This window comes from Lasiosphaeria miniovina (genome assembly GCF_030549165.1).
Source record: "Lasiosphaeria miniovina strain SMH2392-1A chromosome Unknown B0T26scaffold_1, whole genome shotgun sequence".
Classification (NCBI taxonomy): Eukaryota; Fungi; Ascomycota; class Sordariomycetes; order Sordariales; family Lasiosphaeriaceae; genus Lasiosphaeria; species Lasiosphaeria miniovina.
The window spans coordinates 2,512,190-2,535,402 of NW_026848220.1; the positions used below are offsets into that span (position 1 = coordinate 2,512,190).

Genomic DNA, 23,213 nt, shown 5'->3' on the forward strand with positions numbered 1-23,213 from the left:
TGTTCCTTGACTGGGGAAGTTCAATCCAAAAACGTATTTGACACGTTCAGATTCAGTCAACCGCCGCTCGGTTTGCCTGAATTTGCGCGCATCTCCATTCAACTTTACGCAAACTGTGTGCTTTGCACTGTCGGCTCCTTCCAGTCCTGGAAACTTTTTATCAGGCCCAAAATAAGGCCAGCCAGTGCATGCCACACGCGAAATACCTGGCCCGCCCCAAGTCAGACAAAGCCGAATAAAAATTAAACGTGATTCCTCGCTGGCACACCAGACTCAATACAGTGCAGCGCCCAACCAGGTTCTGCGACAAAAAGGCACCTCTCCGCTCAACGCCAGATCAAGTCTAGGCCATCGGCACAACGCTCAAAACAGCATCTCCACCATATTGCCTTTTTTGTATCTCGTCATACCTTGACGGCAAAAATGGCCGACATTACGGATCAGCACGACCAAACGTCGCCAACTGAGCTCGACGATGCGCATTCAGTCGGCAATGGCAATTCACTTGCTGGCGAGAGTCGCGGCATCAAGCGCGCACGCCCTAGTGCAGCGGACGACGACGATGACGACGACGAAAAGGGCGGTCGTGAGCGTCGGAAGATCGAGATCAAGTTTATTAGCGACAAGTCGCGTCGGCATATCACCTTCTCCAAGCGCAAGGCCGGTATCATGAAGAAGGTTCGTATCCGCGTCGTCCTAACCTTTTGCGCTTCTCTCCCACCAAGGCGCGCGCGAACGCGCCTTGGGGCTGGTCTGCTTGGGGCAAGAGCCAATCCGCTGACCCGAACCTTGTTCCTCAGGCCTACGAGCTGTCAGTTTTGACAGGTACCCAAGTCTTGCTGCTTGTTGTTTCGGAAACGGGACTCGTGTATACCTTCACCACACCGAAACTCCAGCCTCTGGTCACCAAGGCCGAGGGGAAGAACTTGATTCAGGTGAGTTCAGAGTTGCGTTTCGTCGATTTGCGAGTTTGGTCTGACTTTGGTTCCTAGGCGTGTCTGAATGCTCCCGAGCCAGCCTCCGCAGAGAATGGCGTCGACGACTCTAATGCGGTCGACTCGCCGGAAGAGCCGACAAACCCGCACCTCCCTCCCCAACCCAGTCGGCCCGGCATACCGCAGGGCCACATGCCCCCCAACTACATGCCCGCCGTTGGGCTTGACGCCCAGCAAGCGATTGCCTACAATAACTACGTGCAGCAGCAGCAGCGAGGCGGCCAATACATGCCCCAAGCGAGCTTGCAGCAACATGCCGGCCATCAGTCATAACCAACGCAGCCAGCTTCTATTGTAGCTTTAACCTTACGCGTCAATACCCAGCATTAATGCATTCGTGAAACATTTTTTTCTCAGTCGACATCTTTGGGATGGTCCCATCATCTGCGAGGCTCTTCTGGTCCGGCGTTTGATACGGATGTTGATGTTCACTCCATCTTTCTATACCTCTTATCAGTCTTATTTCTTCATCCAATCCTTATCTCTATCAGCTCATCTCGATCTAGTTATAATTATCACAACATTGCGTGGCCCTAGATGATGGACCTAATCGACTGGGGTGGTCAGCTAGTTGAAATCGCTAAAGCTCGACGAGTGGCGTCTTCTCGAAGAAAATAATCTCTCGGCCTGAAGAAGGGTATATACGGGGCATCTTTCAACAAAGGGGGGGCGTGGTGTGTGCACAGGGTGTTGTCCAAAAAAAAACTGGGCAGGTCTGGGAGGAGGCCAATCTGCGCATGGGGGCGCCGGATTGGCAGTGTTTTTGGTAGCTTTGCGTTGTCCGCGTGGTTTGCCTGGAGGAGCGTGATTGCTTTCTGGACGGTTGGTAATCGGTGGCGGGCACAAGGTCATGACGCCCATGAATGGCTTGCCCACGAGTCTGGAAAGTATCAACGAGATACCGATGTTAAGAGGCACGATTGTCACGTTCTCGTCTCGACCCTATCGGTACCCAACCAGCAAACATGTCCGCCTACTCCTTGGCCCGCTTCTCCTATCAGTTCGTTGTTCTACTTTCTAGTTGATCGGTGGTCATACGGCTTTGCTCCTACATAGATGGAGATCTCTTAAGAGTATCGCTCTCTATGTTACCCTGTGTTGAGCGACAACAGATAGCGAGTAAAGACGGAGTCTGAAAACGGGCTACCACCACTTGTATGATAGTAAACCTCCTCTTTGATCAACCCCGACTTGGCTGGCGCGTTTATTACTCCCGCCAAGCCAGCACAATGTGACGAATCGGATGTGTTTCTTTTCTCTAGCTGGTCTGATCTTCTGGTTCTCGACACGGCTCAGTGTTGCGTGAGCCAAGAGGTCTGACAGGCCGTATTAGGAAAGGTGCCATTGAAGTCAAATTCCTTCCATCGTCCCCGTGCGTTTGTCTACCTAGTACGTACACGTGTATGCGTAAGGATCCAGGGTGATATTTCCGGCTCCTTTCTCTTTTCGTCGGTAACATTTTATAAGAATAGCGGCCGCATTACGTACCCTTACCCTCTTATCCCTTGGGTTCGGGTTGTTGTTCCCTTCTCCGTTGGTGAGGAAAGAAGGAGCAAGGTAACTCCTCTCAGAACAATGCATTCCCACTAAGCCAACACGGCCTAGTCTAGTCCCCATTTTCTGGGTTGGGGAAAGGAAACGAGGAATCCGTCCTGACTCTTTTTTTCCCGAATTGACTTTGCAAGGAAGGAACTAGTCGATGCACTTGAATGGGGAAAAAAGAAAAGATGAAATAAAACCCTCTATCCGGCTCTCCGCGGCCCCGCCAGATTGTAGGGTTTGGATGGTGGGCGGGAACTGCCGCCGCCGCCGCCGCCGTGGCGCCCACCACCCCCGCGCCACCCCCTGTTCCGTGAACTGGTTGGGTTAGGTGTGGTAGGGACGAAAGATGAAGTCTGATTAGGATTGGGATTTGGGAATTAAAGTGGATTGGATTGGATCAGATCTCCCTCGTTTTCCCGCTTCGTTCTTACGCCTCCCTCGAATCGAAGGGGAATTTAAAAAAAAAAACGGGAACGGGATTTAAACCCCTTTGGCTACGATATTTTTAGGGGTTCAGCAATCCCCCTCCACACCCCTGTCCTGCCATTTGTATTGGGTGACGATCGTATATCTGGTCCGGTAATATATTTACTCTCTTTTCTTGGACTAGGGTGTTGGGGGTTTTCTCCTTGAATATCGCGTTTGAGCACGGTTGCGGTTCTGTGAAAGTAAAGGAAAGAGAAAAAAAGCACACCTCCCCAGCGGCAGTTAGCAAGGGAATTGTAGGGGTAACGATCGTCCCTCTCTTTCCCGCACCCCATTTTTGTTTCCCACTAGAAATAGACTCTGGGCCGTCTCTTCTCTCACTGTATCGTCCATGGACGGGTTCCCGGAACAGGCTTGTCTCCAGGGTCGGCTGCCTGGCTGGCTAGGGCCGGCGCCAGGCAACGTCTTTAGCCTGGAGACGGGTTACCGAGCTGTCGGGAAAGAGAACCCCCATCAGGGTGTGTATACAGAAAACTCCCCGGGAAAAGCAAAACATGTCTCTCCTAGTGGGGAATGGCGGATGATAGCGAGGCGGGGTGGAGGGGGAGGGACATATACGTATATGTATGGCGGTGGCGTCAGAGTTCAAAATGACGTGTGCCATCCTTTCCCGTTTTCGTTTCCCCTTCTGATTTACCTCCTTGGGCAAGGAGAGCAACACGTGCGTAGATGCAGGTGGCCACAAAAGGTGCAGAGAGTGTGTCAGTAATTGGAACTAGGCCAAGCTAAGCTATGTTATGATGGGCTTCGCTCTTTGAGGATAGAGAATATCTTGGATCAAACTCTTCCTCGTCAACAGGCTGCCCGACTAACTGCATAGCGCGGCTAAAACGAGACTCGCTGGGCTTGAGAAAAGCGATAAGGTGACTGTCGAGTCTCGGGAAGAGAAGACCCTGCCTTGATCCTAATAAGGTTGTTTCTTCCTGCCGCACCCGCGACTCTCGGAGTGAAATTTACTCGATCCCCGTATCCATCTCGGTATATCACCACCGTAAGATGAAATAAGTGGCCGAACCTGTATCATCATAGAAGATGATATAGCAACATGGACAGGCGCCCCTATACGTCTTCGATTGAATAACCTGGGTCGATAGTGATCCCAGTACAGCCTGCCCTTGAGTGTGGTCGGCTCTGTATTTTCTCTGCTGTTCTGCTTTCCTACCCATTGGGTCGCTGGATAGATAGGCTAATAGGTTTATCCACGACACACCGCGGGCGAAATGGAGCCAATGAGCGCTAGAAAGCCGACTGACGGGAGCAGAGGTAGACTTAGAAGGAAGTTTGGTGTTGTTATTGCATCAGAATAACTGACTGACCATGTGTACATTCCCCTACCATCCTTTCAGTTCATCTTACAGTAAGCATCTCCAACACAAAGGTTCAGTTGCCTCTGGTGCTCACTAGAAATGGCCTCAGAACATATTCCAGGCTAAACAGTCCAGGTTTGATCTTGGCGGAGCATCTAACACTTGGAGAAAGGGGTGTGGATTATTTTTCGACCTACGTGTCAAGCAGTATGACGCTGTATTTGCTAAAGCCTGGCCGACGAAGCTCTCCATTGTTCTTTAGTTATACGACAAGTTCTCGAGTTGCCGACCACTCCTTTGTTCGGTACACATACCTATTGACGGATAAGCTACCTAGTTTGGTTCATAGGAGAGGGTAGTGGTCTTGCACAGTCAGCTGAGTAAATGGCAAACTACAACTAGGGCAACAAAAACAGCCTTGCCGTATGCTGCCCAAATTTCCCCGATTTCACCTACTTCCGAGGCTTCATTCAATCTTTGGCCTGTTCAGGGGAGAAATCGACTTACTGTTTAATGTCAGTCCTGTTATCTACCTCCTTACTCGGCTTGAACGGCACATAAATACTCGACGTGCTGATAAAAGCAAGTCACCTAGAAGCTGCCTTTCTCGCGGGACACTTGCCGGGTATCCGGATATCGACATGAATGGCTAACGCCCGAGAAGCCTTTATGTCGACGTCGAAGGAAACCTGTTGGTTTTTCCTTATGGCAACAATGTGCATCGGTGTCAAGCAAGGTGTGGGCACGAGTAATTGCTGGAAACTCCGGGCTATATCCGTCCGGGCGGCGAACCCCTACTGGTTGACCCGGGCGAGAACGCTTGGTCGAGGAAAGCCCAGATATTTCCAAGGGGGTCACTACGTCAGGCAATTAATTATGGAAAAGAGTGGCGGTTCTTGAAGGACGGAGATGGACAACTACATAGTCGCTAGAGATCTGTAATGATTTTGACGTTGCAATCATCATGCCCGCGTCCTGTGCTTAGTTTCTAGATACAAATTTAAGCATGAATAAAAATAAATGAACAAGAAAATAACCAACTTTTTACCGAGCCGCACAAACCGCCAGGTCGGCACCTTCCAATATAAAAAAAAAGTAAATATAAACCGCAATAGTTGAAGGATGTTTCTTAGTGAACTGCAATCAACAACCATTACAATGGCCATCAAGCTGCAGACAGGACCAGAGAGACTTCAAGAGTCATTGGCCAGGGAGAAAATGTCTTCGTCACATAAGCCGAACCAACCTCTTGAGTGAGCCGTTAATTGTTTCCGGCTTCAGGGTAAACCCGGCCAATGCCGCGGTCGCCGCATGAAGCTAGAGAGGTAGGCAACGTCAGTGGTAAAGGCGATAAGAAGCCGTTGAAGCTGCGGGTATAAAAAAGGCACCATGCGATCTCTGGCCCTACGTTTATCAAGGTTGCATTAGGGCAAATATATACACGTCTATCCGCGATGAATAACCACTGCGCCGGGACGACCATGGTTTTTTGGTGGCTTGGGCCACCGGTGTGGGGAAGCCTGCGACCCCCCCAACCGAACTGGGATCTGCTGCTTGCCACTGGACCAGGCTTGCCTGCGCGAGTTTGAGCATGTTTCTGCACCCTCCACGCTGCTAGCGCAAGCCCAAAATGCAGCGGTACCGGTACCTTAAGACGCACATCGCATTATCAAAATCGAAGCCTCTTCCAGATCCAGGGCAGCAGGCGACGAACACGATCGTGTCGGCTCCCCCTTTTAAGAGAATTGAATTTAGAACAAGTCTGACAGCTCGAAAAGCAGTTGAAGATAGAGATATGGAAGAGAGAAGAAAGTGAAAACAAGGGGATTTTGTAAATGCCCTGGAAGAAATGTCAACTGGTGCTCGCTAAAACTGGTGCATTTTCCCTGGGATGGCAATTTATCAACCATCTCGCTTATCCAAACCCGTTACTCCAAGCATCCGTTCGTGGCATCGTTGATTTTAGGAATACGCAAAACCCCGAAGGGCAAAACACAGCAAATGTTTGTAGTCGAATTTCGAACGACGTTTTGGACGCCCCGGTCTAATGCTCGACGCTCGCGGTGTACCGGCCAACAAGGAGGCTGCCGAGAAACGTGCCACCGAGGATGGAAAGGAAATAGCCAACGTTCATGCTCATGACCGCAATCATGCTATAAAAAACAATATTTAGCACGCCTGCAAATGGCCGCGATATGAGGGGAGGGGTTTAAGCTCACAGGAGATAGCCAACTCCAGCAATTGTCGTATCCAGGGCCGCACGCACGGGGTCAACGCTCAACCTCCAGGGATGAAGGTGGGAGGCGCGCTTCTTGACCACGACGACGCTCTCCTCGACCCCGTTCTCGCTCAGTACCAGGTTCTTGGCCAGGGAGTCGCGGCTGAGGGTCGCAGCCAGCGGGGCCTTGCCGTTGACGACCACGTAGCGGCGGTTGAGCTCTGCGTCCAGCCACCGGCTCTCCTGCCACGTCTTGGCCGCCAGGAGACCGCGGAACGCGAGCGCTAGCATGATCAGGAAGATACATGTCCCCGCGTACGCGCCTGTGCTGGAGGGCGTCCACCCCGTCGAGTACAGCGGCGTCGCTTGCGAGGTCTGGAAGACGGCCATCATCATCGCCATGCCCGAGGACGAAGAGGACGAATCTGTGCCCATGTCCATATCCATCTTTGGATTGGATGTATTGTAGGGATTGAAAAAAAAGAGGCAGCTGCTGACTACTCTCGAGGTGGCGTTGACGAGGGGATGCTCCTCGCAATTATGTACTTTCTGTTGGCTGATACGTTGTGTGTTACGGCTGATCTGCTTGTTGTGTAGCCTTGCGAGATCTTTGGATCGAGGCAGCTGTCCTCCTCGGCCTGCGGTTCGAGGCTTTTGGTGCTGCTCAAGGCTTCTTATGACGGAGGCGGGGAAGGGGGTTAAAGATGGTTGTGGGACTAGGATGGCTTGTCCGGATCTTTTTCAACTGACGTTTAGCCGTCACTTGGGATCTTTGGGGGTTCGGTGGAGCGGCGGACAAGGAGAATTTAAGTCTTTGACAGTGCGGCAGGACACTGTTGAGCAAGTTTAGGAGCTGGAACAGACAATAGGAAAACCGGCTAGGTGTGGGAAAGTTCCCTGTCTATTTTTGGGAGACGATTCTCCAAAAGTATCCGGAGAGCCATGGCCTTTTTTGTACGTTGGTCCTCGTTCTAGTCCAAGAGGAAAGAAACATGCTCAGTGTTCAATGTGGGGCAAGGTGTTTGCATCCCCAGCTCATAGTGGGGTAGTTCAGATGCTCCAGACGCCCAGCCATCGACAAGGGTAAATTAGCTCACGGGCCGGTAGTTCATTCCACCGAATGAAGCATTCCAACGCGCAAACTGTGCCAATAAGCTGGAAACACTGTTTCAATTCCAACATCAATTACAATGTAGGGTAATGCCTTGATTATCTCTATAGATCCCTGTTGTTTGAGTCCTGTTTTTGAAACCATAGCTCCTCCTGCTGTTGAGAAAAACTGGCCAAGTCTTCCAAGTCAAACTCAAGAGCTAGGCGTGGGTTTCCCGCCAATCCACCTCTGCACAGACAGGTCGAGAGGTACCGGTACATGGACGTAGCTTCTTCCCTAACACAAATAGCTCAACATGATTGCATTTGGACCATGGCGGGAGCTCTTCACCGGAGAGCAGCTCCTGAACCGGTTACCGCTTCGTTTACTTCAGGTTGCCGACAACCATTGCTCTCGTGCCAGTTGCTTAACTTATCTTGTTTCCACCTCCATTTCACACATTGGTTTAGTCGACAATACAACTTCATAGGCCACCAAAGTTATTTTCATGAGCCAATGTTATGTGTCTTTATGTCGCGAAGAAATGTTAAAGTATCTTGTTATGCGCCTGGGCCCCTGGTTTCCGCTCGCATTTTACTGTGGTTTGTTATTTTAACTGGGTACCCGATAGGTAAACAATTCGACGAAAAGCATGCCTTGTTTCCATATTCCGAGATTGCTTGTCATCAATGTTCAAATACCCTTTGGCCAAGCCTATGGCCAAGCCAGCAGATTTGAGCAGTTTCTTGGTTGTATTCGCTGGCAACAAGACGGGTTTGATGCTAGACCGGTGGAAGTTGATCATCCCGCCTGGATCACGACTACGCGACGTTGCCCATTTTTCTCCGGGCCTAAATGATCCAATTGTGCACATGGCACCAACTAGACTCTTTCTGCAGCGAAATCAGCGTCGAGTAGGGAATTGTCATCAGTATTCTAGAGTCGGATTGTTGCCAGCTACCTTAATTATCTTGTTATCTTGGGCGTAGAGATAGCTGATTGTCTAGCATTAAGCACTTTGCCTCTTTTGCTCCTTCGACGACACCATGTTGGCTAGTTCTGTTGTTTGTAGCCTAGCTCCTCAGGTCCTCCGGGACTGTAAATTATGACCTAACCGGGAGGCTCTGGGTGTCATCTTCATACTCTTGGCCATGAAAATGGCTGGGAAGGAACGTACCAAAAAGTTGCTGCCCTTTTTCTTGTAGATTCCCGCCCGTTATCGAGATGCCACTCGCCAAATACCAAGTATGCTCCAGACAGGAAGGAGGTATGTATCGCTGAATCGGGACTCGAGCATCCAATGCTGGGTGCCAACAGTACCTTAGGTTGGAAGCAACAACCAGATGATCCATGGCGCCTTCCTTCCCAGCGGTTCCCACGAAAACCTTATACATTAGTGACATTTCAAGTGGTAACTGCCACTTCAAGTCGTGGCCAAACTCTCGCCAATCCGCGATAACCTCGCGTGCCTCGCGTGCCTCGCTTGCTTCGCATTGCAAGACTTTCTCGATCGGCAACGTCAGATGACGCAAGAGCAAACCTCCAGCAGCGCCCCCCGTCGGCCCTGAATAGCGCCATCCTCCTACGGCTGCAGGAAACTCGCGCGAGATGGAGCCGTATCCGTGGTGCAATACGGCATGCAGGCGCCCATCCAAGCCACGAGTGGATAGTTTCCCATGTTATTCTAGGCACCTGGGTACTTATGCGCCTGCCTGGCGTCTCATCTGTTCTATGCAGCCCCTCGTGGGTTCTCCGCCTGGCGTCGGCGAAGGCGAGTTTATTTGGACGACATGTTATCCAGCCTTGGCAAGGACCCATTTCTTGGCGACGGCCAGAGCACGACAATCGAGAGTCTTCGGTTGACCCAAGCAACCAGACACCCGTCTTCTATGATGCTTTTCGATTCCGCTGATTGGAGTCGTGGCAACCATTAACGCTTCCCCGGGCAAAGCCTCTGTGGCCACTATGATTTGTTTGGCATCGTCTTGGCAAGTCGAACGGCATGTACTTTTCGCGAGGGCAACCGACCTCCCGTATATCAGCCAACTGCCGGACGACATCTGGCTGTGTCGTCTATGTCGGGCTCTAGCTCTATCAGAAACAGGAGTCAGAACCTAGCACTCGTCTTTGTTGGGATCTCTTCTCCGGGAGAGATACTACCCTTTCCCTGCTCAGGGAAATGCCGTCACCCCAGGCCGGCTCGTTCGTACCACTCGACTGAAAGAGAAGATGCTTGCAAAGTGCCGTGTTCGAGGGACACTACTCTGCTGGCAGGAAACACAGGCGATCTCTCTCTGGCCCGGGTTGAATATCATCGAGTGCGTCATAGTTCCACAGCCTGGATGTTTCTCCGGCGCTAGATACCACAGCAGCCAGCGAGAAACCTTTGGGTTTCATGTTCTGTGCGAACGATAACTTGCGCTCGGAATATAACCACTAAATCCAAGATATCTCAGACATCTCCAGTGAGGTGTGCCCGTCGTTAGGAATTCTCCCCTGGCCAATATTCCGGCTGTTGACTTCAGCCTCTTGAACCTGACCCGGCCAGTGGCCTCATTCGGTGACCGGGGTTGGAGTATGATAGGGTGAGGAGTCTAGAAAGTCCGTCGTTGGGAGCCTGCCAAAGCCCCTGGTAGGCTGGCCAAGCCGGTCTGGGGGTGGGGATAGAAGAAACGGAACCAAACAGCGTCAACGGGCCGTCAACAATTCAACGCACCGACCACAATTATTACAGCATCCTTTTGACGAGACACGCAACGGACGCTGTTCCCAATGGAGGTGGCTGTAATGGCTGGCCTGAGGAAACGAACATACTGGTTGCCGAACCCAGCGGCCGCCTAGGCGGCGTTGTGAAGCCTTAATCTGGAGGTACTATTTGATGCTTCTGCTGCGTACTTTACGACCGATATCTCTCTTCTGAGGGTTCCGAGAGTCTATAACAACGGGACCGTGCTGTTTATGATCACAGACAAGTACATCAAACGATATATTCCCAGAGGTTTTAACAGATGCATCTCATTCATCAGTCTACAAGCTGGCTTCTCGGAGCATCACCAGAAAATGGTCCGGCGGTATATCTTGACAGTTAATCCCGCGAACCTCCCTCCCCCCTTATCAGTCCCGTGCCGATGATGCATTGCCAATAGTCCAATGATGCTTTGGCCATTATAACACGGTGCTACTATGGCCTGCGACTGCCATTGGATCAAAGCCCTATTTTCTGCAACTCTCCCTCCTTGAAGAACACAGGTTAGATGAAAGTATGGAAAACTAGACGAATCAAACTCTGTATTTCGCGGCGTCTCCGCCTGAAGAGATGGAACTGGCGGGAGCCTCATTGTTCTCCTTGAGCAATGTTCGAGACTTGCAGCCCGAGAATAGGGGATTGCTGATGGGGTATCGAGATAGCGGGAATCATTACGTTTCCGAGTGGAATATTTCGTATTTGCCAAGGTATTATATCCACGTTTCTTTTCAACTATTCCTATCTGTGCCGGGTTATTGCCTCTTTAATATCTCACCACGGTATCTTCCTCACCCGATGCAGGTTTCTGGTGTCGACCATGGACGCCTGCTACATTCTCTTGCTTTGGACGGCTGAGCTGCAGTTGAGAACGCCACGGCTGGCGTGCACCCCGTCCGTGGTGGCCCATTACACCCTGGCCTCGCAACCCACCCACTTCCACACCCCAATTACATGGTGCTGGCGGCATCGGAGTCTTTGGGCCGCCGCCTCATTTGTGGGCCGAGCACTCCTCGCCGATCGTGTCTCGCCCACCTCTCCCGCAGCCCCTGCGCACACTCTCTTTTGGTCTTCAAAGATTCAAAATGTTATTTGAGTCATATTTTGTTCCCCGGGAGTTCATTAAGCCACGTCGCAAGGAGGCATTGGGCCTGGGATACTCCTTATCTCACTTCGGAATAACTAGATAAGACTGGTCTAGACCACAAGGCGAATAGCACTAGACTTTCAGCCGCACCGCCTTCACTTCGGGACCTAAACCGTCGTATCACAATCGACTTCGAGGCTAAAAACAGCTTGGTGAGACGGTGAGGTTTCTGAGGCGGCAAGAAGCAGAGCCTGGGCCGCTAGTAAAGAGAGGGAAGTGGAGGACATTAACAGAAAATGTTAATAAGTTGGTCTGATATCTTGGGAGCCAACGAGAATAGGTCCAGTCAGACATTTCAACACATATGCGGAACGTACAAATACAAAGTACAGTATTCACCCGAGTGGTCCATTTTGTGCTCGAGACCAGGTCGACGATGGCTGCGCCAGACGCGCCGCTGACCCCAGCCCTAGCCCAGTGGCCATGGTGGCCCATCCTGGTACCAAAGGAAGATGCGATATGCAAATGAAGCCAAAAGAAGCAGAAAAGAAGGCTCCAAAATTGGTGTAGTGGTTTGTCGCCCCCCTTTTCATCATACACGCAACCAACCAAGCGTCTGACGCTGTGTAACTGCAATCCCGGGCAAGCAAAACAGTGCGCAGCACGGCGGCGGCGGCCACGGCGGCGGGGGGGTCGATCCTGGAACTCCAAATCTTACGAGAACGTATCCCGGCTCGCAGAATTCTGTCTTACTTTACGGAATCGTGGTTTTGTCAACAAGCCGCTCATTACTTACGTACATACCTCATGCCGCCAGGTGCCGTTTTGTGTTTGCTTTTGCTGACCGACGAGCGTCTAGTGTATGCACGTAGGTACAGTACGGACCAGCCTGTGGTAGAAGCACACATCATTCCCATGCCACCAGGGGGGGCTCCGGCTTTCATGTTCGCGACAATGGGCGGTAGCCTTCGAACTAGCACTCGAATAACCGCTGGGCTCTGAGCCATGTGGGCTCCTCTCCATCTCTTTCTCCCACGCCCTGGACGCGGATTGTCTGGTCAGATTCTCTCACGCATGTAAACACTACCCTGCCTCCCAGGGAAGAGTTCGTGGGGAAGAATATCCCCCGTTGCATGAGTAAGGAACAATACTAGGCATCTCTCTAGGCCGACTTCATGTCTAGGGCGTGCGTGTGCGTGCGTGTGCGGGTGCGGCTTTCCCCCTTCCACCCCCTGGCCGTGCTGTATCTTACCTAAAGGACCTACTCACCTATGCAAACAGGTGGCCCGACAGCAACCAACTCCTCCTACCCACGCCTGGTTTTTTTGTTTGGTAGGATTCCCTGTGTTCTGGTTTCTTTTTCGTTCTTTCTTCCTTCACCTGCACCTGCTTTGCCATGCAGGACCTTGCCTTGCCGTGCCTTGCCGTGCCTTGCCGTGCCATGCCGTAGGTGATCCTGGCCGGCTTGCTGGCGCGTCGGAGGTAATGCCGTAGTGTCATCTGTAGCTGACTTTTAGTACTCCGTGTGTGTCGAGGACTACCTACGGGAGTTTGATGCTAGCGTTTGTGGTTTCTTGCTATTGTTGTTCGGGAACTAGGAGAAGGTCCTCTGTAGACTAGGTAGGTACGCCAATCAGGAGGAGACATCCAGGCGAGCAGGTACACACACACACACACATACAGCGCGCAGCTGGAGAGGGACAGAGAGAGAGTAAATCAAGCTGCTGCGTGTTTCAGTGGGCAGCGGCTGAGACGCCAGTAGCTCGATCGTTTGGCCCAGCCGACTAGGTCGTCAGCTATCTCTAGGTCTTTGTACGCTTCATTTTTTTTTCAGCCGCCAACTAGCCATGTAGCTAGCCAGGGTGGGTGGGGGAGAGCATGCGGGTGAGAAGAGCTCGAGAAAGAAAGCCTCGCGAACGTACGGTCACGAGAAACGATAACTAGATTTCCTCTTGTAGTCTGTAGCGATACATCTATGACCCGAAGGAGACTAGAAGGGAGGTTGAACTCGCCTAGGTATGTGCAGATATCCTGCCACTTACTTTATCTGCAATATTGCTTGACAGCAAGACCGGAACTACATACGTAGGCACGTGCCATCACACGTACACGTGGAGTCTTGTCTCGCTCTGTCACCCGAACCTACATGATCTCTGCCGCACGCCCCTCACTCACGATGGCCTACCTCTCACTCGTAACGACAGCTAGGGCAGTTGCGGGCTAGTCAGACGATCTTAATAGTCAATCAAGCACTTGACCGGCACGTAGAAGACGACTGGTCACGGTCGCACTAGCATATGTATATTCATTAACTCCAGCGTGTGCTAATCTACTGTCTTACTCGGGGCCACCGTTCGCGAGAGAACCAGGACGACGTAAAGCTATTGGCGGGGCTCAGCCGTTACATGCCACCCACGCCGGGTGCGACTTGCGGCATATATCCCCCATGTCTCCCCGTAGCGGGCCGGGAGGGTAGAATGGTACAGTCTTCGCGTAGAAGGAGATCGTGCTGGTCGATATCTGGAGGAGGCGGTGCCTATCTACCACATCCCATTCCACCCGCCTCTTGCTCTGACGAAGCCAGTTCCTCGTGGCGGGCAGAGCCCAGCCCGTCCTCGGGCGGCTCGCCACTAAAGATGTCTTTGAGCGCGCCGGCGGCCATCGGGCCCGCAATGATCTTCTGGACGGCATAGCGAATCCGCAGAAATTGGATACTGGGTATCGGGCACCTGACTGGATCGGCCGTAGATAGCTCGTAGACGTCGCCATGCTCGAGGCACGGGAACATGCGCCCGTCGTCGCTCCCACGCCGGAAGTCCACGATGGTGCCGGATGCGCGATGGTTCCAGGCACCTTTGATAAAGCCACCAAACTTGTCCAGATCCTTGAGCCACACCACCTGTAAGTAGATCCTGTGCTCGGGGTCTGTCGGGTGCTCGACGGGACGGAGCGCGAATCTGTGCCGATCCCAGAAGATATGGACGCCCGTGTTGAGGGGGAGGATGTTCCGTACTTCCTGGCCTTTGATATCGAGCTTATCGACATTCTTAAGAGGCCAAAACATACCCAGCGTCTCCCAGAAAGAGAGGGCATTCATCCCCGAGGCCCTCACGTCTACAATGTGTGCCCCGTCGACCGGTGTGCTGCCAGAGAGAACACAGCTTCCGTCGTACCACTTTGGTACTTTGGCCTGGGCGATCTTGTTTGCGTTGGAACGGCCGGCCTGTCTCCGGTGTCTCCGGTGGGAAGATCCTCGACCGTCGGCGTAGTGTGTCTAGACGTGTCCGACCTCTTGCGTTTCAAGTTCTTCGCCTTATCCCCCGCCGCCTAGTTTATCTAGGTATCGAGTATGAATTAGATCTTAGGTATACATATCGAATATGCGAACCTGAGATGCGCTATAAAGGCCGACGAGACGCCCTTCTTCTCCATGTAAGACTTCATAGCCCCTATGCTAAACATATCAAGCTGCGATGTCGGGTCGTTAAGCACAGCCAATAAACAATAGGCCACCTTTGCCTGCGTTGCCTTTGCCTCCTTGGCAGCGCTGGTGGGGGCATACTCGGATCGGATGCTGGAAATCTCATCTCGGACGTACTGGGCGAATTGCTGCTTGAGTTCCTCGTCCGTCTCGGGAAGCTGGGACTCTTGCGACGACGACTGCGATTCGAAGGTATCTGCTAGTGACCCCGAGCGCTGCGAATCCAGCAGGTCTGGTGTCGGAGCCGGGGCAGAAGCTGTAGCATGTGAGGGCTCGGCGCTGCCGGGCGACGATGGCAGCACGGGCACCCCACTCGAGGGATCTGGTGCCGACGTACTCGACCCTGATGGGCGGGGGCGAATCCGTAGGCATTCTTTCGGAAGCGCTGATACGGGCGACTAGAGAAGAGAAGAAGAAAAAAAGGACCGTCAGCAATCTCCAGCGTAGAACCGCACGCGGCTAGACGATACCTCTTGTGCATCAATCGAACTAACCGATCTCGGGCGAGTATTGGCGGCCAGCAGGGGCGTGCTTGCGACTAGGACGATGCGAAGTTGGAGTGCCGGTGCAGGAAGAAGCAGAGGCGAACGACCGTCGTGCAATCTCAAAGGCGGTAGAAAATCATTAAAAGGTTGGGCTTCGGGCGTCGTGGTGGAAGTGGCGTCTCTCCTGATAGCCGTGACAAGGTTAGAGTGCCAGTACAAGAAGAAGCACCATTAAAAGGTTGGGCTTCGGGCGTCGCGGTGGAAGTGGCGTCCCTCCTCGCCTCTGTCGGCCGCGGGTCTGGCTGGTATGACGTAAGTGGTGGGGTTGCATGCGCCCTAATTGGTTTCCGCTCTGTCGGGCCTGCCTTTGACCACAGAAATACGCCTCTCCCGGGGTAATAAACCGCACCTGGCCAGGTCTTTCTGGTGGGTGCCGGCTCCGACCAATCTTCCCACCTCGGGGTGCAAAACACGCCTACACGATATGTAGGTGATGAAAAGTACCTAAAAGGCAGTATTATGAGAGAGTCTAGGACTCTATATGTGGAAGGATATAGGTACAAGTACCAGAAGAGTATTGTGAGAGAGGGCAGGTACGCCTGATCAAGGTAGTCACGATGTAAGTAATGAGTAGAGTGAGCAATGACTAGTATTAGTGTGAGACTTCAACCTGGAGTGATTTAAGCTTATAACAGCTATTTTAGTCGTAACGACTTATTCTTAACCTCGCCTTTTCTTTATTTCTTTCAGTAGGACATGGTTTGAGGAAGGGCAACATATCACTTTCTCGTCGTGCTATTACAAACCACTCGACTGTTAGGGTCGTCTGTCTGTAAGGGAGCAGGGGCTCCACAGACAAGGGTGCTAGGTTGGTAATAATAAAGACTGAACAAAGGGCAAGCTCCTAATCGCATAGTAAACACAGTCAAAATAGAGTGCTACTCAAAGTGTATGAGTGCAGTGAATGTGTATTGCTTGCTTGTAGAACCAAGCAAGTTCTAGCTAGGACCGTGGCTACGGTCATGGTATATATCTATATAGGTGGACCAATCAACAGTGTCCCGCTGTCCCGTGGCCCCGTGTTCCGGGACCCCGGCCCCCTTGGCCAAGTCCCGGAGTCCCGTGTCCTCATGGCTCGGGACCCTGGGACACCCCTGATTGGCTGGAACCAAACTGGGTGTGCCCCACTGCCGTGCATTTCCTCAGGGATTCGTAACACGGCCTGCTTGACTGAATGGCCATGCAAATTAGTTACCACTTCGTTCCCCTCGACAACGTATTGCATGGCGCTTCCGAAGCACGACATACATCTAGCAGCCCTTGCTTGTATGTTTGCCGGCTCAGCCAAGCAGGCTTGAGTCATACGTACGCTCCCCGACAATGAGCAGGTGGATTGTGTCCTGCCTGTAATAAAAGTGGATCCGGAATAGGGGGGAGAAAACGGTCACTGATCCCCGATTCTCTGTCGTGACTATGATCTTTTAAAGCCTGCCATTGACTGACAGTCTGTGTCCTAGGAGGTCTGTATCCAAAGACTCACGACGTAGAATTGGTGCTCTCACTCCTTTTTAATGTCGGGGCTGCCGCTCTCGTTATCGTCGCTTACTGCGTCACTCCTATCAATGGGTGAGGCATCGTTTCCCCCTGATGTACCGTCTCGTGATTCGCGCGAGTCTTTGCCGCCGCAGCCCTTGACAAGCTTGTGACGCTAAAACAACCAAAAAAAATCAGCAATCTCGCAGGCGGGGGGATTTTTGTTCTTGGGTTTCACTCACCTTCAGGGCATCCTTCCGAGAAAAGCTCTTCTCGCAGTGATCGCACGGAAACGGCTTGACGGCCAGATGTATCCTCTTGTGCCTCTTCAGGTCGTGGTTTCGGTTGAAACTCTGCGGACACTGGTCGCATTTGAAGGGGCGCTCCTGGCTTGTTGGTCCGCCGCTGCTATGGGGAACATACATGTGGTGTTGAGGCAGACCCGGATGATGATGATGGCCATAACCTTGCATGCCCATCCCGCCAACCACGGAGAGCGGAGCTCCAGGGTGGTGCACGTTGCTGAGGACGGGTGCTTGTATCTGACCATATGTTGCGTACGAAGCCCCTGGCTGCATGGGGTGGCCCCGAGCCCCCCCATACCCGATTGGAGGGGCCATGGAACTTCCTGAAAGCGATACCAGTCCACGCGGGACAACGCCAGAAGTGGTTGTGGGCGAAGGGGCGGTGGGTGATTGCTGTGGCTGCGGCCCTGGGAACGACGAAAACGAAGATTGCTGTGGTGTTGATGATGAGGTGTAGTAGCTTGACGTATGCGGCTGCCTGTACCCACCCCCATCCTGAGGGGGGACTCCAGACGCCGTCTGGCCTGACGTTTGCGGCTGTGTGCTCGTCGAATTTTGCGCACCGATGGCAGGTTGGGCAAGAACCGACTGTTGAGATCCCGGCTGAGTTGGTAGCGAGGACCCTAGACTGCCTCCTCCGCCGCCACCGCCACGGCCACCGCCGCCGCCTCCAGAACCAATTTGGGTCGGGAAGGGCGGCTGGTCCTGGTAGGATGGAGGGGCAGGAAGGCTGTCCCCGTTCGCGGTTGAGGTGGAAGAGCGGGCGGAAAAGTGCGGCTGCATGGGGGAACCGGAGAAGAGGCGTTGGGAGCCATAGGGCCCGCTGTTGTTGCTGCTGCTGTTTTGGTACGTGTAGGCCCCCGTGTGCTGTTGCTGAGCTGAGCTTGCTGGCGTCGTCCACGGCAGATTACTATAAAACAAGGACGAGCCACCAGGCTGTGAAGACTGCGAGCTGGTGCTGTTTACGCCTGGGGAAAGGCTTAGTCCGTCGGACGCTGCCCCTGAGGAGGGTGTCAGAATACGGGTGCTTTGGGTTGCTGAAGAGACAGGCTGGGAGAAAGGGGGAGCTTGGGAGGGCGAGGTCAGAGACCACGCCGGAGGGACAGTGGTTGGCAGAGATGATGCCTTCCGATCCCCGACACTGTTGTCACGCGGGCTGGTCATGATTGTAGAAGCATGGTTAGGGTATCGCGTACTTGGTATTTCCGGAGGAGGTAACGAGAAGTGAGGCAGACTCGTCGTGGCCGGCCTCCGAGATGCAAAACTCGAGGTTTCCATAGCTCTTCGAGGGACTTGTGCCTTCTCTCGAGGTTTCGAGCTCGTCAGTCGTTGGAGCTCCTCCACGACGCCAATGGAGGCGACAGAGCTGGGCGCGCGGGGCGGGGGGCTTCGTCGAGACTCCGTTCGGGCTGCTGTGGCCTGGTTCTGAAAAGCAGGCTGAGACGAAAGCTCATGGACGGGCGATTTGTTGATGTTCCCCTTGGACCAAGGATGCTTTGCTTTTTTCTCGGTATGCTCGACTCTCGGGCACTATGATTTCTCGACACCGAGGTTCTCTCTCCAGCCCAAGGCTCAAGCCAAGAGCCAAAGTAAGAACAGAAAAGACACGGGCCAGGCCAGCGATCAGGAGCCGTTCTAGAGTGCAATCAAGCGAATCTTAACCTTGAGTTAAGGCAGCGGCGGGAGGGGCGTTTTTTTGAGTTTGTGGGTTTCCTGGTACTCTAATGTATGGAGGCCGATCAATGATGGCGTCTCTCGAATTATATGTTGGGGCGTCCCAATTATTGGAAGCTCGGGTGCCGGGATCCTTGTCTTGGGTCAGGCAGGGTGTGTGAGGAACAAGAAAAGTACGCTTGCTGGCAGCTAGCTAGCTTGCTGGGCTGGCTGGCTGGGCTGGCTGTTGCTTGTCTGAGACAAGAGACAGGAGACTGGAGAGAGCACAGAGCAGAGCAGAGCAGAGCAGAGCAGAGCAGGCGTCTTGTCTCCCGTCGAACGAGCCAAGCGAAACAAAAGTGCTGGGCTGGCTGGCCGGTACTGTATGTAGTACGTACAATACGGCAAGTACTTGTGATTGTGCCTGGCGCGCTTTGTGTGTGTGTACTTGACGGGCGGCTTTGATTTGGGATCAGCCAGCCAGGTCTAGCGCGTGAGGGCTGGAAGACCACCGGTTCGCGTCAAGGGTTGCTGTTGGAGGCTGCGCGCCGTGAGGGAGCCACCCACTTTGGCACTCACTGGCGGCTAGCCTGGCTCACTTTTCTGCTTGCCTCCCCCTCGCCCTCGACTCCCGACTTCCCTCCTGGACGCTCGGGTCTGGCTTGCAAAATTTTGGGGCCCAAATTTTGGTGATGATGATGCGCCGCTGCCGTACTGGAGTGAAGCTATACAAAATATTCTTTCTTCGAGACAGCGCCGCTACCTGATGTGTGTGTGTGTATATGTTTTGGAGCGCACGCCTTGATGACGGCAGACAGACACGCCGGGAAAGACGCCTGGACTGCACCACAAAATTCAAGGATGTATGGTCCAGTCCAGTCCGTCGGGTCGGCCCTGGAACGAACGCTTGGAGGAAGCCGCGATGCTTTCAACCACACCGCCAGCCAGCCAGGGCAGGAACGACTAACAGCAGACAGACAGTCACGCCTTCCCCCTCTCCAAAGGAACTCGAACTCTCTGACGGCAGGCAGGCAGACGGCGCGGCAAGGGCGAGCGAGCAACGGCAACAGCAACGAGGCAAGCGCACGACCACTTTTCTGTCTTTCTGTCTCGTCGTTTGTCTTTCTGTCTGGCGAGGCAGGCAGACCGGGCAGAGAGGTTTGGGAAGAGACTGCAGCGCGCCAAGGAATAGGGATACAGAAACCACAAGTCCTCAGTCCCCTCCCCCTCCCCCCTACTTGCTATGTATGGGATAGTCTTGTAATTTTCGCAGATCTGGGGAGCACGCCGTGCATGCCCGCATACACAAACGCGAGCAGGGAATATGGACGGGGGAGCGCAACCAGGCTGAGGCTTTCCTGCGGCACCGTCCCTGGACGGTGGGAGTGGCGTAGGAACCTCCTACTCTACCTACCCAGTCCTGTACTGTGCGAGGGCAGTCGGGACCATCTTAGTGAATCTGGCGCAGGGCCTGACCAATTCCCACGCAGGGGGAGGGAGGGAGGGGTGCAGAACGGAGCAGAAGGCATGTATGTACCAAGGTACTAAGGAATCTGAGAGAGTGTGCCAAAGCTCAAACGCACTCAAGCAGCCCAAATCCAGCAAAATCCGCTACGAAACTAGCTTCCACTGACAGCAGTCCCTTTTTCGACGCCAGACAAGAAACTTAATTAGGTACCAAACCTAACTCGAATTTGACTGAGCTACGAATATTCCGTGGGCGGAAGGGGAAGCGAGTACATAGTAGTGGGGTTCCGCTGCCCGAGATTTAGTCCAAGTTTGTTGATACCGGAGATGATCACACCTAGCGGTCGTCTATCCGTACTCTACTTTACAAGTAGAATGGGCATTAGGAAGATGCATCGGTACGTGGCAGTAACCTGTAATCTCGTGCACCTCGTTGTAGTAGTGTAATAAAGAGAAGCAAGATCACAGGAATGGAGGTTGCCTTCTCCGCGCCCCGCGAAGCGAGTGAGGAGAGGGAAAGGACAGCGGAGGTGACCAGAGGAAGAAAGAACCCCTGCTCGCTCTCCCACGCTCACATGCACCAAGTTTCCGGGATGCGTCCCGGGGGGAACCACAGGTGGGGGGGGGGGGTATTGTCAAACATGTGGGTGTGATCCAATGTTTATTGACTTCAGATATCGCTGCTGTAACACACGGACGTGAGCTGCTGCTATACTTTTGTCTGTGACCGATAGAGTTTACCAAATAGCAACAGCTGGGCTATTGGGTCGCGCTCCGTAGCCGAGCTTTGGATTACCTGTGAAGGGAGCAAGTTGACAAGTCGCGAGCTTCCATCACAGTACTCGGCGCGGAACAGTCTGCCATGTTGTAATATTAACGAAGCATGATGTGCAGCAGGGATCGAGGCTCCGCAGCGCGGACGCCCTGGGCCCACTTGGGTCTGAACTCAATTCAGCCTGCTCGGAGGGCCAGGCCTGGATGATGGGACTGCTGACTTCTGAGTGCATACCCGTTTGCTAAAAAAACGCCACTAGGGAGGGACGAGAAGGGCGGGCTGGCGGTTCCCGCAAGCCCCTGTCATAGCAAATGCCATCTAGATTTCTGGCAGCACCGTACATGTGCAGCACCGTACTTAGCGGCGGTTGAAGAAGCAGCACCGCACAGGACAGCGTAAGCCTCCTTGATGATTTTCTCCAGGACCTGGCTAAGACGGTTTAGAAGTACACAGTAGAAAAAAGTTCCTGTTAACGACGTTGCTGACAGCTCGCGCAGGCTGACATTGTTACGGGGCAGGGACGCTCTGGGATATGCATGTACCCTGGTAAGTCCCAAGCCTAGCCCCGTCAAGGCCCCGGTCACCGGTGTCTCCCTACCCTTGCTTGTCGAGCCCCCCTCTCTCAACTCGATTTGGACTAGGCTCATTCCGGTGTCGCGGGATTGTCTGCTTTGCATGGGTGCTTTTTGTGCTGGGACAGACTGGCCCAAAGGAGATGGGGTCTCTTGGACCATCATGGCCGTCTGTCGATGCTCCGTAGACTATTCCCCATTTCATACTCGGTACTCTGTATTCCTTCCGTATCGCGTTGTTGCACGTAGCCTGTTGCTCGGAACTCTCTCCTGAAAATCCCATCTCGTTTCCCGAGGTGCGTGGCTCAGGCCGAGACATTGCCAGAGGGAATTTTCTGATCTATGCAATGTCTCGCCGTCATCATCTCGTCAAATGCCCCGAGGTTTTGCACAATCTTCAGTCCGTAGCATTAGTACGGAACACTAGAGGGTCACACTCTCCCGTAACACGTTGATGCAGCCTTGGCCCGCACAGTTGTGGCGCCTTTGCGCCTCCCGTCCGCCTCATGAAGGAAAGGTGAGGTAGTAGATGATCCGCAATGGAGAGAAACTGAGCTGGGTTTTAAACAAGAGCGCCTCTCGGCCAGATTGTTGAAGAACCAGATCGTAAGCTGCTCGTAATAATACGGAATATTTCCAATGTCGAATTCCCGCCAACTCGTTCGTTGTCGGACGCCTTCTCCAACCATGGCCAAGCGTTTCTAGGCCTCTAATGTTCAGAAGTTGGTCCAGCCGTAATTACGCGACTGTGAGGGGCACCCCTCCTCCCCGCCCGCCGTCCCTCCTTGTTTTCTTATTCCTCCTCCCCGTCCATCCTGAGGAATCTAGGAGGAGGGAGCGCGGCTTGCCGTTTGAGCCCTTTTGGGCCTTTGTCATGGTGATGACCATGGCCGGTCTCGTTTCGCAGACGTGCATCGCTCAGCTGAAGTCCGGGCTTTTGATTGCAGGACGTGTTCGCAACAACTCTGACAAGGTTAATCGTCGGCCAGTGATGGAGCAGGATTTGTTCATGGGCCATCCCGGCTAGCCTTCGGGCACGTCTTGCACTTGCCCATCCCTTGGTCATCCAGTCGACCGGCAAGTTGCGTGCCACTAGTTCCTCTGCAAGCTGCACGGGATTAACTCGATACGGTCCAGCAAGTGACTTTGCTTGCCCAGCACACGAGCAACCCTATAATGCAAAACGACGAAAGGAGAGAAACTCCGTCGAGGGTACAAGATTTGGTCGCCTCCGTTCCGATACAGGTGCCAGAGGGAATTGTGATGTCGATGAGTATCTCTGCGACTTTTCGACGCGCCTGAGGTTGCCATTAATTGAACGGGGTGTCAGCGTAACACCAGCTGATATCTTCGTCCGTCTTTCCCCACCCAGTCTCCAGAGAGCTGCAGTTGTTAAAGCATATCGAAAGCGACTATAAGTGTTTGCACACTTCAGTACAGCTTCGAACGAGTAGTTCGCCCTCGTCCGAATCGG

The 23,213-nt window shown here is 53.2% G+C and overlaps 9 protein-coding genes across 9 annotated transcripts; 4 read left to right on the plus strand and 5 right to left on the minus strand.

Annotated features, from left to right (window-relative positions):
- Nucleotides 1-232: 232 nt before the first annotated feature.
- Nucleotides 233-1,383, plus strand: B0T26DRAFT_30540 (SRF-type transcription factor (DNA-binding and dimerization domain)-domain-containing protein). The gene is made up of 3 exons (XM_060434287.1): nt 233-678; nt 801-935; nt 993-1,383. Exons 1-3 carry the CDS (start codon nt 424-426, stop codon nt 1,266-1,268), a joined length of 666 nt encoding a protein of 221 aa, XP_060302510.1. The 5' UTR covers nt 233-423; the 3' UTR covers nt 1,269-1,383.
- A 3,842-nt stretch (nt 1,384-5,225) lies between these two features.
- B0T26DRAFT_685180 (uncharacterized protein) lies at nt 5,226-5,733 on the minus strand. The gene has a single exon (XM_060440864.1). It carries the CDS (start codon nt 5,494-5,496, stop codon nt 5,293-5,295), a length of 204 nt encoding a protein of 67 aa, XP_060302511.1. The 5' UTR covers nt 5,497-5,733; the 3' UTR covers nt 5,226-5,292.
- Nucleotides 5,734-6,374: 641 nt separating this feature from the next.
- B0T26DRAFT_631432 (Ctr copper transporter) lies at nt 6,375-6,941 on the minus strand (the record flags this gene model as incomplete). Its single annotated transcript, XM_060436346.1, has 2 exons — nt 6,375-6,483; nt 6,550-6,941. 2 exons carry the CDS (start codon nt 6,939-6,941, stop codon nt 6,375-6,377), a joined length of 501 nt encoding a protein of 166 aa, XP_060302512.1.
- Nucleotides 6,942-11,088: 4,147 nt separating this feature from the next.
- B0T26DRAFT_30646 (uncharacterized protein) lies at nt 11,089-11,571 on the plus strand. The gene has a single exon (XM_060434291.1). The coding sequence runs from the start codon at nt 11,202-11,204 to the stop codon at nt 11,475-11,477; it is 276 nt and encodes a 91-aa protein (XP_060302513.1). The 5' UTR covers nt 11,089-11,201; the 3' UTR covers nt 11,478-11,571.
- A 2,042-nt stretch (nt 11,572-13,613) lies between these two features.
- On the minus strand, nt 13,614-14,800 carry B0T26DRAFT_30667 (uncharacterized protein). Its single transcript, XM_060434293.1, has one exon. The coding sequence runs from the start codon at nt 14,559-14,561 to the stop codon at nt 13,863-13,865; it is 699 nt and encodes a 232-aa protein (XP_060302514.1). The 5' UTR covers nt 14,562-14,800; the 3' UTR covers nt 13,614-13,862.
- On the minus strand, nt 14,390-15,617 carry B0T26DRAFT_685186 (uncharacterized protein; the record flags this gene model as incomplete). The annotated part of the gene is made up of 3 exons (XM_060440865.1): nt 14,390-14,936; nt 14,982-15,347; nt 15,420-15,617. Coding segments are annotated over 3 exons (678 nt in total), but the record flags the coding sequence as incomplete, so codon positions are not given.
- A 772-nt stretch (nt 15,618-16,389) lies between these two features.
- Nucleotides 16,390-17,014, plus strand: B0T26DRAFT_30702 (uncharacterized protein). The gene is made up of 2 exons (XM_060434295.1): nt 16,390-16,877; nt 16,952-17,014. The coding sequence occupies exon 1, from the start codon at nt 16,457-16,459 to the stop codon at nt 16,790-16,792; it is 336 nt and encodes a 111-aa protein (XP_060302516.1). The 5' UTR covers nt 16,390-16,456; the 3' UTR covers nt 16,793-16,877; nt 16,952-17,014.
- B0T26DRAFT_670030 (uncharacterized protein) lies at nt 16,993-18,436 on the minus strand (the record flags this gene model as incomplete). Its single annotated transcript, XM_060439132.1, has 3 exons — nt 16,993-17,142; nt 17,210-17,595; nt 17,761-18,436. The coding sequence occupies 3 exons, from the start codon at nt 18,434-18,436 to the stop codon at nt 16,993-16,995; spliced, it is 1,212 nt and encodes a 403-aa protein (XP_060302517.1).
- Nucleotides 18,437-19,559: 1,123 nt separating this feature from the next.
- Nucleotides 19,560-20,663, plus strand: B0T26DRAFT_30679 (uncharacterized protein). Its single transcript, XM_060434294.1, has one exon. The coding sequence runs from the start codon at nt 19,730-19,732 to the stop codon at nt 20,471-20,473; it is 744 nt and encodes a 247-aa protein (XP_060302518.1). The 5' UTR covers nt 19,560-19,729; the 3' UTR covers nt 20,474-20,663.
- The last annotated feature ends 2,550 nt before the right edge of the window (nt 20,664-23,213 follow it).

What these genes read in the sequence shown, in the direction of transcription:
- B0T26DRAFT_30667 (XM_060434293.1), bottom strand. Translation starts at nt 14,561, where the DNA reads ATGCCCTCTCTTTCTGGGAGACGCTGGGTATGTTTTGGCCTCTTAAGA.
- B0T26DRAFT_30679 (XM_060434294.1), top strand. Translation starts at nt 19,730, where the DNA reads ATGACGGCAGACAGACACGCCGGGAAAGACGCCTGGACTGCACCACAA.
- B0T26DRAFT_30646 (XM_060434291.1), top strand. Translation starts at nt 11,202, where the DNA reads ATGGACGCCTGCTACATTCTCTTGCTTTGGACGGCTGAGCTGCAGTTG.
- B0T26DRAFT_30702 (XM_060434295.1), top strand. Translation starts at nt 16,457, where the DNA reads ATGGTATATATCTATATAGGTGGACCAATCAACAGTGTCCCGCTGTCC.
- B0T26DRAFT_685180 (XM_060440864.1), bottom strand. Translation starts at nt 5,496, where the DNA reads ATGGCCATTGTAATGGTTGTTGATTGCAGTTCACTAAGAAACATCCTT.
- B0T26DRAFT_30540 (XM_060434287.1), top strand. Translation starts at nt 424, where the DNA reads ATGGCCGACATTACGGATCAGCACGACCAAACGTCGCCAACTGAGCTC. An exon ending in AGGCCGGTATCATGAAGAAG is followed by an intron (nt 679 to 800) that starts GTTCGTATCCGC and finishes CTTGTTCCTCAG; the next exon opens with GCCTACGAGCTGTCAGTTTT. An exon ending in AGGGGAAGAACTTGATTCAG is followed by an intron (nt 936 to 992) that starts GTGAGTTCAGAG and finishes TTTGGTTCCTAG; the next exon opens with GCGTGTCTGAATGCTCCCGA.